The sequence below is a fragment of the Fukomys damarensis genome, unplaced genomic scaffold (assembly GCF_012274545.1).
Source record: "Fukomys damarensis isolate Sample0158 unplaced genomic scaffold, DMR_v1.0_HiC HiC_scaffold_14, whole genome shotgun sequence".
NCBI lineage: Eukaryota > Metazoa > Chordata > Mammalia > Rodentia > Bathyergidae > Fukomys > Fukomys damarensis.
In genome coordinates, this window is record NW_022900926.1 from 30,673,902 (window position 1) to 30,690,297 (window position 16,396).

The 16,396-nt window shown below is 35.3% G+C and overlaps 1 protein-coding gene across 6 annotated transcripts in view; it reads left to right on the forward strand.

The window, feature by feature from the left end:
- The window catches only part of Rgs17 (regulator of G protein signaling 17), a 108,182-nt gene extending 96,779 nt beyond the window's left edge, over positions 1–11,403 (forward strand). For all 6 annotated transcript variants that reach the window (XM_010628870.2, XM_010628869.2, XM_010628868.2 and 3 more), the window contains one exon: positions 9,790–11,403. In XM_010628870.2, the coding sequence (XP_010627172.1) occupies positions 9,790–9,978 (189 nt within the window). In that variant the 3' untranslated portion in view covers positions 9,979–11,403. The remainder of the gene's footprint in view (positions 1–9,789) is intronic.
- The last annotated feature ends 4,993 nt before the right edge of the window (positions 11,404–16,396 follow it).

The following is a 16,396-nucleotide window of genomic DNA, read 5'->3' on the forward strand; positions in this document are numbered from 1 at the left end:
ACACTGGGGCCGCAATTCATAGGTCTCACTAACAGGCATGGCTGCGCCACATGTACAACCAGTAGTACAAGCAACTCGATGGGACAGTCCTGGAAACGATTTTACTTATTCTAGACTTTCTGTTGCTGAAAGTGCAAGCTTGTCTTCCCTTTGCCAGAATGCAATGTGAATGTTTGCAGCAACCGGATAGCACATTTCCATTAACTTTTTAAAAACCACTTCCTAAGAAGGGTGTAGGCTGATAATGATTAAGGTATGTGGTGAGAGAGGATGTTGACAGTAGGACCAAGCCTTGGAGCCCAGGGGAATCAGAGCTCCAGGTGTTGTAAAGGCCCCAGAGAACGAAGTGGCTTTTAGGGTGCCTTTTCTTTTCCACATCACCACCCCGTTTGCCTTTTTTGTGACTCTTGCACGACTCGGATGTTCCCTGATATATTTACATGGCACAACCTGGTGCTTCCTGCTCCCAGAGTTGGGCCTCCACAGCCCTTTGGTGGCCATGGACACGGCTGATGTCCCCTAGAACTGGGCTCTGGCTCCTTAGTCTTTTGTCCCCGTGCTTGATGCACCATACACTAACTTGTATGCCTTCCTTTGTGATCTGTAAAATGAATTAGCATCTACTTCGACAGATATCTAAGTTGAGAATACAGTATAAACTCTTTCACTTCTGATGACATTTACAAGGGGACACTTTTATGAGGTTAACATGTCACTGGTGTTCCGGAATACTCCAGCAGGACTGTCTCTACCACATGAGAGACCAGATGCACAAAAGATTATTTTTTTATTTCCTTCACTAATGTAGAAAAGGTATTTAAAAACGAAAAGGTATTCATAGACACAAAGTAAGGAGAATTGTTTCCCATAGCCTCAATACATTTATTACTGATAGCACTTTGTATTTATAACACTAGTATAATCCTGCATACTAAAAGTATAGTCTTTAGGTTTCTAATTTACCTAACATTAGCATTCAACCAACTTTATTTGGATTTTATTAGTATCATTTTATTCTTATTTTTTATTTTAAAGTTTCGTTATATAGCAAATTAACCAAAAGATCCTAGTATTCATCTAGAAGGTGCTTCTCTTGTTTACAATTATACAAATCGGAGTACTCTGGAAGATTATCTAGCCTGCATCTCTCCCTAAACATGTAAGTCATGTCATCTGAAAGTGATAGATATCTGGATTACCTAGGCCAGTCTTTGGTACTACATATATTTCATTTTTAAATGATGACCTTTCCATTTTTTTAAATACTACAAAAAGGGTATTCTCCATATTAAGCACATATAGGTCCTTTGTACCCTTTTTCTAATCTTAGTTTTTATGTGAAATACTGTCCTTTTGGTCTCGCAGATGTTGCCGATCCATGGAATGTCACAAAATACTTCATTTTCACATAAACTTAGATTTTCACTCTTTGTGCAGTACTGATGATCCTAATTTCTTTATTTTCAACAGGAGTTTCACTTAAGTCATTAAAATAGTATTTTCTAAGAAAGAACATCACCTGAAAATTACATAGGTTAATATTTCATGTAATAAGGCTATTTATTCTTTTCTTTATTTTAATATCTATATTTTGGCTATTACCTACTCTATAATATTCTTAAAATGCCAGAGAGAGAGAGAGAGAGAGAGAGAGAGAGAGAGAGAGAGAGGATTCACATTTTTATGATTTGGCTATTGTGTACTATTTTATAAATAAATTATAAGTAACTCCACATAGAATATGGCCAGGTATGGTGGTGTATGACGGTAATCCTAGCACTTGGGAGGCCAAGGCAGGAAGATCTCTGTGAGTTCAAGGCCAGCCTGGGCTACAGAACAAGTCCAAGGCTAGCCTGAACTGCATAAGGAGCCCTGTTTCCTGTCGGAGGTGCCTTTGTTCAGCTGGCTGATTTCACGCTTGTCAACATATAATTAAATTAGATCATTATTTACTAGCAAAACAACAACAACAACATCTACACTAGGTATTTTCAGTTATACAACCTAACTGTTGAAAAGCTGTGTGACTATTTTAAGACAAGATATATATCTATTCTTGAACCACGAGCCCTGCTCAGTGACTTGATTTGCGATTTATCATGCAGTTTCTAGTTATTTTGGAGCCCTTGACAATCTGCTGTATCTCGGGGACAATACTGTGCCAAAACATGCCACCTTCTAATCAGCCACCATACATCACCAGCTGAGGACAATGAGTTGGTCTTTGAGTTCTGTTTTCTAGCATTGTGAGAACATGTGTCACATCAAAAACAGGTCACACTGAATAGTAGCGACGGCACTGCACTGATACTGAAGTGTGGACCACTCTAGCCGTGGCTCCGCTGCCTCTGAATTCTATGACTTGAGAGAAATCACTTCACCTTCCTGGGCCTCAGTATTAAGTTGATTTGCTTACAAAAAATAACAGTAAAAATAGGCCCAGAGAGGAGAAAGCCAAGTCTAGCAGGACATCTATAAGGCCGATGGAACAGCTGCATCACCTGCCCACCCAGTGACAGCCAGCACGCGTCCTCACAGGTTCGGGGCAGCGGCCTCGGGCCAGGCAGAGGTGATTTCCTATCACGGGGCTGGACCATGCGCTCTCTCTACTCAGGCTTTTGTAAGTTTCTACTTAGAACGTTTTCAAAATGGTAATGACTAAATAAGTTATTGAGATTTCATTACGGACAAGAACAGCCTTTTTCGTCACTGAACTTTATTTTACCTTAATTTGATTGAGTTATTATGTTTCATATTGTTAAATCTACTTTCAGAGAGTGTACATTTTTATAATTATTTATATACAACGTTTTTTTTAGTGACACCCTTGATGCCATGTACTGAAAAATTTCATTTCTTCAAGATTTTGTTTATGCATTTTAATTATGTGAGAATTATTATAAAATAAGAGATGATTGAAGTCAGTGGGCAGTATAACTTCTAATCATGATGTCAGGTTTTATGTTTTTTAAAAATGAAAAAACAGACCTTTATAAAGTAAATTTGCTTTTTTAATCGCCTCAGGAGAAAAATAAATGAAGATATAAAGAAGCATTTAAGATTAATGACCTTGCTGCACACAGAAAAGTTTCTTGGCACATTATGAAGTATTGAAAAGACAAACAGTAAAATTAAAAACGAGAATGAAAAATCTATTTAAATATTATTACCTTAAAAATGGAAACACATTGAGACCATAATATTAATCAGACACAAGCCAGTTGTGGTGGTGCATGCCTGTAATCCCAGCACTCGGGAGGCTGAGGCAGGAGGATCACTGTGAGTTCGAGACCAGCCTGGGCTACATAGTGAGTTACAGGTCAGTCTCAACTACATAGTGCGACCCTGACTCAAAAAAAAAAAAAAAAGAAAGAAAGAAAAAAAAAATTAACCAGACACACAAGCTTAAATATTGCATAGCTTCTCTTCCATGAGAAAGCCACAGTATAAATAATTTAAAAAAAAAACAAAAGATAGAAAATAGAAAACAGCGAGATAGATCTTTTTCCCATGGGGAGGGGATCCAGAATCAGAACGAGGAGGGAGGCAGAGGAAGGCAAGAGAAATAAAGAGTTAAGATATGTGAAGTACGTGTGAATGTAAACATTATGTACTGAAAATATGTGGTAATGAAAAATTGAAAACGGAAAGGAGAAAGACTGTTATCAACTACAACACCATTGGCCAACAGATAATGAAAGAAATGTAAACCCTTCAGTAAGCGTAATTCTTTTATCCGAATGAGAACTACATGGTGTATCGATCTCAGTCTCCTCTGTGATAGCAGGGTCACGAGCCTGAGCTGCAGTGTGGCCCTGCCACTTGCCATCCACGTGACGTTTAGCGACTCACTTCACTGCTGTGGAGCCTCAGCTTCCTTGTTAGCGTGTGGGGAAAACTCTAAACTCTGCCACATGGTGATTTCAATAGTTGTAGGAACTGTTTGCTTTTGGTTTTATCTTAAATTTCCAGAGAAAAAAAAATAAAGCAATTTATATTCCAGAATCATCCAAAACTAATGCTTAGGTAATCGTCATGCGTTTGTGTATTTGCCTTTAGCTATTTTTATGTGAATTTAGTGTTTCTAACAATCTGAGTCTTGTATTCTACACACAGCTCACTTGACTATATTTTCCCATATTTATTTCTTTATATGTGCATGCTCATTAGCATTCAACAATATTTATCGACTGTTTCCTAGGAATCAGGTGCTGGACTGGATATTGGGGACACGGTGGGGAATGGCAGACACTGGGCCGACCTTTGTGGAGATTACATTTTAGAAGACAGACAAATCATGCTGAAATCAAATAACTGTGATGAGCCATAGGATGAGAAGTGTGGAATAATACAGTTTGAAATAGGCGTCGTCGGCAGAAGTCACTCTGAGGAGATAAATTTCGAATTGAAAAAACAGCCAAAGACATTAGGTGTCATCGTAATTATGATATTATTACCATTATCACTTTACAGTGGGTTTAAACTTCATGGTTGTCTTTCATCTTTTGTTACAATCGGAGTCTCACAACAATCTTGCAGCTATAAGGACAAATGGTGACACTTCAGAGCAAAACACAAATCAAAAGAAAATTTTCCTCAAACAGGTAAAATTAATGTTTGAACATACGAGAAATGAGAATTACACCCGACTGAGAGAGAACACAAGTCTAGAATCCTCAGACTCCAATTTGGTGCTCTTCCTACTACAGCATCCTGAATATACATTGCACTGTCCAGTGTTTTCTTTATGACTTATTGTACATTTCTGTAAATACAACCTTAAAACTTCAGACAAAATTAGAAATAGGGACTTTAATCACATTCTGAGCCCCCCAAAGCAGGATGTAAAACTATCGTTACTATATTTTATCCTACCAATACTTTTTGCTCCAAGAGGTAAATTCAAATAATTGGTTTTATTTGTAATTTATAATTATTTTCAATAGAAATATAAGCACAAAGTAATACATGACTAAATCTGAAATGACTGAAATAAATAAGCACATTTAGAGTATTTATTTACTGAGTGGTACTGGGGTTTAAACCCAGGGCTTTCATACTAAGCTAATTTCCCTCCCTTTTTATTTTCTGTTTTGAGATAATGTCTAAGTTGCTAAGTTTTCAGGCTGGGCTCAAACTTGCCGTCCTCCTGCCGTTGTCTCCCAGAGTACTGGGATGGTAGGCCTGTACCATCATGCCGGTTTAACATTTACTAAATTAACTGAAGAATCAAATGTCCTATAAAATTTATTATAGGTAAAATTTTGATAGGGATTTCTAAAGAAAAAAATAAAATTATACATAGACAAGAATCCTGAGTAGATCCATTTCAATAAAATTAAATATCAGATAAAAATTGGGAAAGAATACTTATGATATGTTAAAAATTGTTTAGAAAATTAATATAATATCTTCCATGGGAGGAAACCTTCCTGTAAAGTGCATTCATTTTCTGTATCACACTGCCAACACTATCTGCAGAGTTAAAATTTTCACTGTGTCTCGATAGGACAAAAAGGCAAAGTCAAAGGGTTTTACTCCCTCTCACAATATTCATGTAACTTAATATTCCCCTTCCCGGGCTGGGAAATCTAGTGATGAACCTCATGTGTGACCGGCTCCTCTGGGTCCTCCCGAGCCACACTAGCAAGCTCTTCCCCTTCATCTCCCCACTTTACCTCCACATTCCTTTTTTTTTTTTTTTTTAATTGAATGTATTGGTACTTTCTAGGCAGACAGTACAGATACATTCATTACTGGGATCTTGTACCTTTACATGCCAGGTCTTGGTTCTCATTTTTTCCTCTTGTCCCCACCCTTCCTTCACCCCCCCCCAAACACTTCAATTCCATTTTTACATTTTCTCATATTTTTTTCCTTTTCCCTTATTCCCCCTTCCCTATCCTTCTCACTGTCCCTACACCTTTGGTCCTTTTCTTCCTATTTGCTAAGTGTCCCATTAGGATCTTGAGTACTATTTTAGTTTTTCACACCAGACAAACTATTCGGTATTTGCATATGTGTGCCTTATTTATTTCACTTAAAAGTATATCCTCAAAATGTACCCACTTAACTATGGATGAATCCACTTTCTCATTCTTTATGGCTGAGTAGTATTCCATTTTGTAGAAAAACCACATCTTCTTTATCCAGTTTCCAATTGATGGGCAGATGGGCTGTTTCCAGGTTTTAGCTATTACAAACTGTGCGGCTACAAACATGGGTGCACATATATCACTGTGGTATGATTCTTTCACTTCTTTTGGAAAGAAACCCAGCAGAGGGATGGCTGGGTCAAATGGAACCTCTAATCCTAGTTCTTTGAGGTATCTCCATATCGACTTCCACAGTGGTTGCACCAGTCTGCACTCCCACCAACAATGGAGAAGGGTTCCTTTCTCCCCAAAACTGCGCCAGCATTTGTTATTGTGTGATTTCTTGATAGCAGCCATTCTTTGTGGGGTGAGGTGGAATCTCAGTGTTGTTTTCATCTCGAATGACCAGTGATGTGGAGCATTTTTTCATATATTTACTTGCTGCTTTTATTTCTTTGTCTGAGAAATGTCTGTTCATTCCAGATGCCCACTTTAGAATTGGGTCTTTATATTTGGGGGGCTGGTTGTTTTGAGTTCTTTATATATTTTAGATAATAGTCCTTTGTCTGAGGAGCAGCTGGTAAAAAGTTTTTCCCACAGACATCCACATTCTTATTGAGCCGAAATTCTCATTGCATTTTCCTACCCGATAGTCTGGGAAATTGCTTGGGATCATTTTATTATGCTGGCAAGCCACATTCTGTCCTTCCTTCCTGTCTTCTTCTGGGAGGAATGAGTGCTTCCACTAAGGCCTATCACTTTAAGCTTCAATTGCCAGCTTCCCACCCTGCCAAAGTTTTCAGCACTGCTAGAACTTCCAGTTTATGCTGCCAGTTCATCGCAGCCCAATCTATCAAAGCTGTCATATTTAAACAGTGTTACTGCTATAATGTACCCCCGCCTCCCCCGTCTAGGTGTAAAGCTATGGAGACCAGGAGGAGATTCTCCATAGCCTAAGACTAGCTCTTGTCTTGTATTACTCAACTTTCTCTTCCTTTGGGATGAATTTTTTTTTCCAGGAAACTCCTCAGTCCCTCATGCAGTGGACTCAGATAAGATAGATGGCTTTATAAGCTGTCTACATATAAGAGTCGCAGGATGACTGTGGCTCAGGTCCAAGATGGGCCCTACCACATCACCTTGTCTTATAGGTGTTCCTCATTCTGAAGCACAAGATGCCAAAAGATGAAACTGTAGATTGTTAACCCATGGGTTTATCCTTGATACTTGGCCTCTCTACAATGCTTTTGAATGACCAACAACCTTTTCAAATACACAACCAAACATTAAGGTAAATATTTTATTTTTTCAAATGGAAATAACAAATGCATTTTTGCTATGGATTATTAAATATGGAACTATATTCTTTATGATATTTTACTACTGTTTTTAATTTGCAAAGAAATTTGGCAGTTAAACAGGACTTAAGACATGTAACCATTCAAGTTATTTTATTTTTGTCTTAATATAACTAAATATGATTTCAGCTACTGATAAGAAACTTACACTGTTTATGCCAGACATGGTGGCAGTTGCCTGTAATCTCAGCACTCAGGAGGCAGAGGCAAGAGGATTTCCACGAGTTTGAGGCCATCCGAGGCTACATAGTGAGTTCAAGGCCAGCCTGAACTACATAGGGAGATCTCGTCTCAAAAAAGAAAAAAAGAAAAAAGAAAAAGAAACTGATACTGTTTAATTATGATGCTATTTAAGAAGTAAATGACACTCTTTTTTGATTGCTAATCTGAATTTTCCTTCTCCTCTGAAGGAAAATGTTCTCTCAAGTTTAATAGTAAGCACATCATGTTTAAAAACAGAAGTGTTTGGTAAGACTTCACCTTACCCTAACACCACATTTGAGAATAAAAAGAATGAATTTAAGCTCCAATGTCAATATTTTCCTGCTGAATAAAAACATAAAATATGTTTTTAAGTAAGGTAAAGAGCTTAGGGAAAATTCTTTACTTCTTTATCACTTTGTAGTTGATAATGACTTCGTATGACACAGGAAGTAAAAATTGAACGATCATTTATTTTCAATAGAATTCCCAACAAAGAAAATATAGTTCAGCTAAGAGTTTAAATTTTATACACGTATATACATAGTTTAAACTGTAGAAATTTAGTCTGGATCACTATTTCCTGACAAATCTAGCAGCCATTTCTGAAGTGTTATCCATCAGTCTAATTCCACGTGGTCAGTAGAGCTCAGGAACTCAAGACACTTGATGGCATATTAATGGTTTCATTCAGACTGTTTTCAGAGCTTAGATCATCTAGATCATGGATTGGGAAAAGAGCCAGAACCAAAAGACTTTGCAAAATGCTTATGATGAAGGATTTATATAGAAATATGTGAGGCGTGCATGGGACAATTAATTACGGAACATAATGTCCTGCACCTTGCTCAATAGTGAGAGTTGAAACCAGTCAGGGTTCTTATTACCTCTCAAAAGGGTTTTAACCTGGCATTTCAGGGCAGAGCTTTAGTTCTGCTTCCCCAAATATAATCGTATTACTATTTTCCCCCACTTTTTCCCTTTACATTATGTCCTTACCTGTTCTAAATGGATTAGGCTTTCCTGGGAGAGCAAAAGCCAAATCGCTACAGAATTTAATTCTCATTACACTTTTCAAATTCCACTGTATTCGTTATTTTGATGAATATTTTAAATTCCTTTTTGTATTTCTCCTTTCAAAGTTTGTGTTTTAAACAACTGCTCTGCTTCGTGTCTAACCATAGGCCTTCAGACATATTCGAGTGTAGGATTTTCCTAGGTCTTGCCAGATAGACGTAGAATCTTGAGAATGCCTGGCGCGTTTCTCCGTCACTCTGCCCTTCCACACTCTCGGTTTCCTGCTTTTGATGCGGTAGGACCTGTTGAGATTTTAAAATGTTGAGAGTCAACATCTGATAAGCACATTAATCTTTGTGAGAGGCCTCTTCTTGTCAAATTTTTGCCCAGTGATCAAGAGAGTTTGCACAGCAGTTGCAGAAAAGGAGGCAGTGAGTTCATATTCCGGTTATTTTGTGGTACCTCAACAATGAATGAAATTGTCAAAAGCTCATGAGTGAATGCATAGAAAAGATAAATCCAAAAAGGTCTAGATACCTATGAACCAAATTTCGGGCATAAAGTAGAGTTTTGCTCAGTTTAATTCAATTTTTAAAAGAAGAAAATTACAAAGGATATGTATGTAGTAGCCTTTGAAAAGATAGCCCCAGGCATGACGCACTGCTGCACACATAAAATCTCAGCACTCGGGATGTTAAGGCAGGAGGATTGCCACAAATCGGAGACCAACCTGAGTTATATAGTGAGACCCCCAGAAAAGTCAAAGAAAGAGGGAAGGAGGGGAGAGGGAGGGAAGGAAGGAAGGGCACGGAGGAGGGAGCGAAGGGAATTTAGAACAAGAAGGAGAAAAGGAGAAGCAAAGGGAGGAAGAAGAGGGAGGGAGGGAGGGAGGGAAGGGAAGAAGCAGGAAGCGGGTGGGGAAAGACAACCTTAACTTTCTGGTTGGATTTACTCTGACGTTTCCCTGAAATATCACAAATCTACAGTTATTTAATTGAGGTGTTTTGAAAAAATATTAATGTGATGTCTGCTTTTTTTTTTTTTTTTTTTTTTTTTTTTTTTTTTTTTTTTTTTTTTTTTTTTTTTTTTTTTTTTTTTTTTTTTTTTTTTTTTTTTAGGTCAGTCTCGATTCTCGAGTTAGAGAGGTCATCAATAGAAATCTGTTGGATCCTAACCCTCACATGTACGAAGATGCCCAACTTCAGATATATACCTTAATGCACAGAGATTCTTTTCCAAGGTTTTTGAACTCTCAGATTTATAAGTCATTTGTTGAAAGTACTGCCAGCTCTTCTTCTGAATCATAATTTTTATTTTAAAAAATCATTTCAGAGGGCTGGGAAGGGAAACAGAAATAGTTACATAACATCAAAAATTAAGTTCCTGGAGGACTCCAGTTTTAGCATTCCTCAGGCTACTGTGAAAATATTACCATCATGGTCTTTGTCTCCATTTTTATCAAGGTTATCCGTTATTGAGTTTGGAGAAAATACAACATAAAACAAAGAATTGCCAAATTAAGTTTGTTTTATTCAACACTCATGCTACTTGCAAACCAACTGTATTTGTAGGCCTACAGTCTCGTAGTGTATCTCCAGAGACTGCATGTGCGAAGTAAAACTGCTTCATTTGCCACATAGTTATTGTACTATTTAATCAAATAGCATAACTTATATCTGTATTTAAGAACTTTTGTGCAATATAGTCTTACTAAATAATTGCCAAAACTTGGCTGTTGTTTGCATTTTTTAAACATCTGAAGCAGAAAAAAGGCAGTTTTTAAAATGTAACAATAGTATTCAACATGCTATATACTGTGTTTAGTACACTAATTTTGAAGCCAATATTTCTGTATATGAAAAAAGAGCTATTTATCTGTTTGTTGGAAAATTCCAAGGAAAGATTCCTCTGGTTGTTCACTGCCAATACTGTGGCATTTTCATAACAGAAGACTTTGCTCTGTTAAAAATAAAAAAAAGAAAACAAAAAAAAAGCACAAAACAATTTGAAGATATCCTAGCTCAATGACAAATCAAAGAGTGGTATTGTTTTTAATTGTAATAGAAAATGAATCTATGTATATATCATATGTCCCATACTGTAACTAATTTATTAAAAACTGGCTCTCCAGTTCTGTGATGGTTGTGTAAAGTTATGTACTTCAGCAAGAAAAAAATAAGCTTGATAACTTAGTTTTGGAATCTAAAGAAAAGGATTTAATAAAGGAATGCCTATATGTAGCACTGTAAAACATTTTGAAGAATAGGATCTGTCCTGTGCTTGAAAGTAAAATCCAGTGAAAAGCTAAGTTTTGCTATGAAAAGTTTTGTAAAAAGATTACTTGTGAAGAAGATAATTCTCTACTTCAGACCTTAACTGTTTTCACATAGTATCTTTAAAATAACTTATTTTAAAAATGTTCAAACCAAACTGTTCATTCTCATCCATAATGAAAAGGCAGTACAGTGCTCAAATCTTTTAGCTGCCATATTATTTTTATAATTACACTAACTCTTTAAAAATACTACTTGCCTGACATTGGCTTGTACTTCTGATATTCAAGAAAACAATGTCCTATTGTGCACAAAATAATAATAATGATAATAATTAGTGTCATATTTATATCAAGGTGTAACATTTGAATATTAATATCCCCTGAATACTATTTTTTTAATCTTAAAGTGAATATAATACTGAGAAAACTAAAATGGAAGTTTTAAAAAGATTTATATCCATGGAGAATACTGGCCTTATATTAAGGATGATATTAAAATTATGTTTTCTTTGTCATTTTTAACTACCTCTCATTTTTTAATTTATTAAACATATTTTTAAAAACCAAGTTTGGGGTTTTCTTTTTAAATTTACTTTACTTGAAAGGTTGGCATAGTAAGTTTCTTTTTCCATAAATTGTAAGCATTTCAAGAATTTTTTAAGTAACTATGATTTTATAATTTATATAGAATTCAGGAGACATGAATTAAGGGCTATTATCTATTCCCTATGCAAATATTTTAACTGTTGCAGTGTTTGACAAAATGGGATTTAAAAAAATTTTCAGAGTAGGAAACAAAATGTTCTGTTTACACTGGCATTGCTGACTATCCTACCATATTCAGCACTTTTAAATACATTCTTTATGAAAATATAGTTAATACACAAGATAGAAAATATTTATAGTAATCATCTTTCAGCAAATACTTGCTTTTTGAAAGTATTAGTGTGTTGACATTTTATCCATGTCACTTAGATATTTACTATTTGAATAATAGTTTTCAGTAATATGTTGAAAAAGACAGCTATGAAGATGTTTACAAAATGTCATATTTTTCCTAAATAGTAAAGTAAAACCTAAAACCATCATCACTTCTATTGTGAAGTTCTACTGTTGCTAAATCATTTTTTCTTGATTCGAATTGTTTATTGTGTTACTATGATGTATACACATATATGGTATAGAGTCATTCTGTGTTTGAGGCACAATGAATTGGTGCACAAGCCTAGAAGATATGTAATATATTATGACATTCCGCATGCATCAATTTTTTTAAATGTAGACTTTGTATTCTTGTTGTTACTATATATGATGATGACCTGCTAGTCGTAAGTTATCTTTATAAGATACTTTGGACTATTAGATGAATTGTCTGTTTGACAGTGCATTTAATATTTTACCAAATGTAAAAGATAAGGGCCCTTATAAAGTGTCCTGATCTCTAACCTGGGCATTTGTAGGGTACAGACTTAGAAAGTGGTATGTCCATTTGAAACCTGATTAGGAAGCTGAATTGAGAAGGATTCTAGAGCAGGTTACACAATAGATGTTGGTAACCATGCTATGTGAGCATTTCTGTGCTACACTCATATTTATGTGGTGGGGGGGGTGAGAGCGTTTCTCATTTAATCTCAAAATGTTTAAAGTTTCTAAGAGTATGTCTGTGTATTTGCAGCTTTATCAATTTTTAAAATATGGTATAATTTCTATTTAAACCACAGAGCTGTAATAAACAAAAAAGCCCTCAACTGGTGTTTATGCTACCAGTCCAAGAGCACAATATATGGTTTATTAGAGTTTGATTTTTCCTCATGAGTAAATTCTTCCCTGGGGAAAATTTAGCACTTTAAAAGAAGTACTTCATGTTTTAGGTTACCAGGATGTCTTTGTAGATAGAACCTGCTCAGGCACACAGACACAGAGGTTAGTGTGCTTTCTATATTACTTAATTTCAAAAGTATCTATAACAGAAAGAAAAGTAGGTGATACAGACCATGTATATATAGATAAGTTGGCAACCCAGATTTCTTCAGAGACTGAGGACACTTCCTTACTCTGGCTAGTTGTTATTTATTACCCGAAGTTAGCATAGACACTCTGACAGTTTTAGGAGGTGCGTATGAATAAATGCAAAACATAATTTTAACATTGAAGTTATGAAATGCTTAGGTCAAGACAATAATGTGATTTTGCTTTTTAAATCTTAAATATGTACAAGATGATCAGTTTTGCCAGTTGGTCATGGTGCATGAAGTGTTTATATGTATCTTTTAATGTTGCCTGGTATAAAACGTGTATTGTACATTTACCTGGTAGTTCGATTTAGTAAAAGGAGTATAGAAATAGGTAAATAATATTTATTTATTGGGAGCACATATACATTTTTACCCACTGAGTTGATTTAAAATGATATAGTACCTGGTTATTTATTTTGAATTTAGCCATTTTTCTATATACCTTTAACTTTACTGAAAAAATAGGTAATATTGTAATCGTGACAAATTACACTTACAACAAATACAAAATATTAGTTGCTTTGGTGAAGAAATGTAAAGGTGAGGGATTTAAAATACAATCAGAAGATTAAAAAATAAGAACCCTTTGGAAAGTCACTAAAGTTTCTCAACAAGATAGAAAATGCCTACACATAAAGCCCTATCAAACAAGAACTCTGAATAATATGAGCTTGATATATTGGCATATTATTTTGAAATGTGGTAAAAATGTTTCCAGAAAACTTTCTTCCTATTTACTTTGACAATTTATGATCCCAGTCTGCAAAATATATCTTGCAAACACTTCTATTTGAGTGTTTACTCAGTTTTAAAATTTCTAGTAAGTATACAATGTTCTCCTAAGAAGAGTTTTAAATCTGTAAAAATTTTAATGCACTTACTACAACTGCAAATATTTATCAATAAAACTGATTCCAAAAACTTGCTTCAGATCTTCTCTGTCACATTGGTAGTATCCTTGCAAACCACAACAGTACACAGAGTATTATTTTCAAATACTAGGCTTTGATTTATTGATAAGTATTTTTAAAACTTTTACTGACAGAAGTAGTCCAGTCCAGACCCAGGAGATATCTTCCCAGATTAATTCAATAGGATATCTAGTCCTTAACTTTAATAAAAACTCTATAGAAGGCAAAGTACTACCCTAAGTGGTCTCAGTCTGAGGACTAATTTTTATGTTATTACAAAAGCTCTAAAATGAGTAGGGCAAAGAACCACTATTAAGCACTGATGACAACCAAATGTAATATTTTTCTTATATGTACAACCTGAAATTCATTCTTCCTTCATTACTTCTCATAGTAAGTCTCTCTTCTGTTGTACAAATTTCAGAATTTTAAGATTTAATTTATACTCAACTGCTATTATAGCATTCTGCCTTTTAATATTTAAAAATAAATATTTTAGAATATAAGCAAATTGTTTTTATGAATACATTTCCTTTTTAAGATCTAGCTCTTATTTGTGTATTAAAGTGATACCATATATTGTTCTTACTAATGTAAATGTGTATCCACAGATCCATACATGTAGTATAGTGAAAAAAGTCAAGAACTTAAAAATGACAATTTTAATTTCAAGTTGACATTTCTGTCTTCTGCTATGGCGGGGAGATCAGTCTTACTGTCTGAGCCTATTTTGTCATATGAAATGAATATTGATTTACAAGATGGCCATGAACATTAAATAAAATAAATAAAGAAAGAATGGTGTTACATATATTTTATAACAGTTTTCAGCTCAATAATAATTACTACTTTTCAGGAATGTCTGCATTAAATGCCATTTTAATACAGGTTTCAAAACATACTTTTAAAAGCTGACTTGTACTGTAATTTATCCAAAAAATAGAACCAAGCTTATTTTAAGATGGAGGATTTTATCAGTGATATGGCTTTGACCAAGATATTTCACAATCGCTATTTCATTTCACCATCATCCTACAAAATCTATAATCTAGAACTCTTTCAATCATAAATACAGATAAACATAAACTTACGGATAGATAATAGAAATAAAACAACATTCCCAAAGATAAGAAAAATATAGTCATTTAGCAAATATATAAATAGGTGGTAGAGATAAAACTAATGAAAGATTGACTCTAGAAAATATCATTCACTAAATCTTTTATTTTAGAATGGTTTCAGATTGATGGAAAAATGGCAACTATTGTATACTCCTCACATACTCGACACCTGTAGGACATCAGAAACAATGAGGTGGTAATGACAGATGAATCCTATACTTTGTTCAAATTTCCTTAGCTTTTATGCAGTCCTTTTCCTGTCCCAGGATCCCATTGATGACACCACATTACATTTAGCTGTCATGTCCCCCTTAGGTTCATGTAGCTGTGAGAATTAAGAGAAAGCTTAGCTGAGAAAACTTGGAGCCTTCTCAGACTGTTTTTGATGACCTTGACAGTTTTGGTCACTGGTCTGGGGTTTTTCAGAGTTTCTCTATTTTGGGATTTCTCTGATGTTTTATGATTGGACAGGGTTTTTGATTCTGGGAAGGAATACCACAGAGTCAAAGATGCATTCTTAGAACATGCAATCAATAGTAAATGTCATCACCACGTCTTCATTTGCTGTGAAAATTTCTCAAACTTCAGGTTCCTTTCAGGAGTTTTACTGACCTTGATCATCAGATGAAATACTATTAGGTTTCTCTACTATAAAGGAGTAGGGTTTTTTTGTTGTTGTTTTTTTGAGACAGGGTCTCACTACGTAGTTGAGACTGACCTGGAACGCACTATGTACACCAGTCTGTCTTGAACTCACAGAGATCCTCCTGCCTCAGCCTCCTGAGTGCTGGGATTACAGGCGTGCGCCACTACTTCTGGCAGTAGTAGGGTTTTAAGAAGTTATATTAGAGGACATTTTAAAGTAGTTATATATTACAAGTAGCTGGGCATGGTGGTGCATGCCTGTAATCCCAGCACTCAGGAGGCTGAGGCAGGAGGATCGCTGTGAGTTCAAGAGCAGCCTGGGCTACATAGTGAGTTCCAGGCCAGTCTCAACTACATCATGAGACCCTGTCTAAAAAAAAAAAAAAAAGTCATATAAGTAAATTTACTGGACATTTGCACCTAGCTTTAAAAAAAAATAACTCTTAAGGATAGCCCTCAACAATATAATTAGGTTCCATTAAAGGCTTACTAACACATACTATGACTATAATAAACTGGAAAGTAAAATGGAAGAATAGAACCCTAAAACAGTGTTAGTGTGACTATTTACTTAATAGAGTGTAAGTGAATTTTCTCCAAAATCTACCTGTGTAATTAATGTAATCATCCACATGCTCTGAGTACTAAAGAGCTTACTCTTACTAATGGTAGTAAGAGGTACTTTAAAAGCAGGATTTTTTTTTTTTTTGTACCAGAGATCGAACTCGGGACCTTGCACCTGCGAGGCAGGAGGCAGC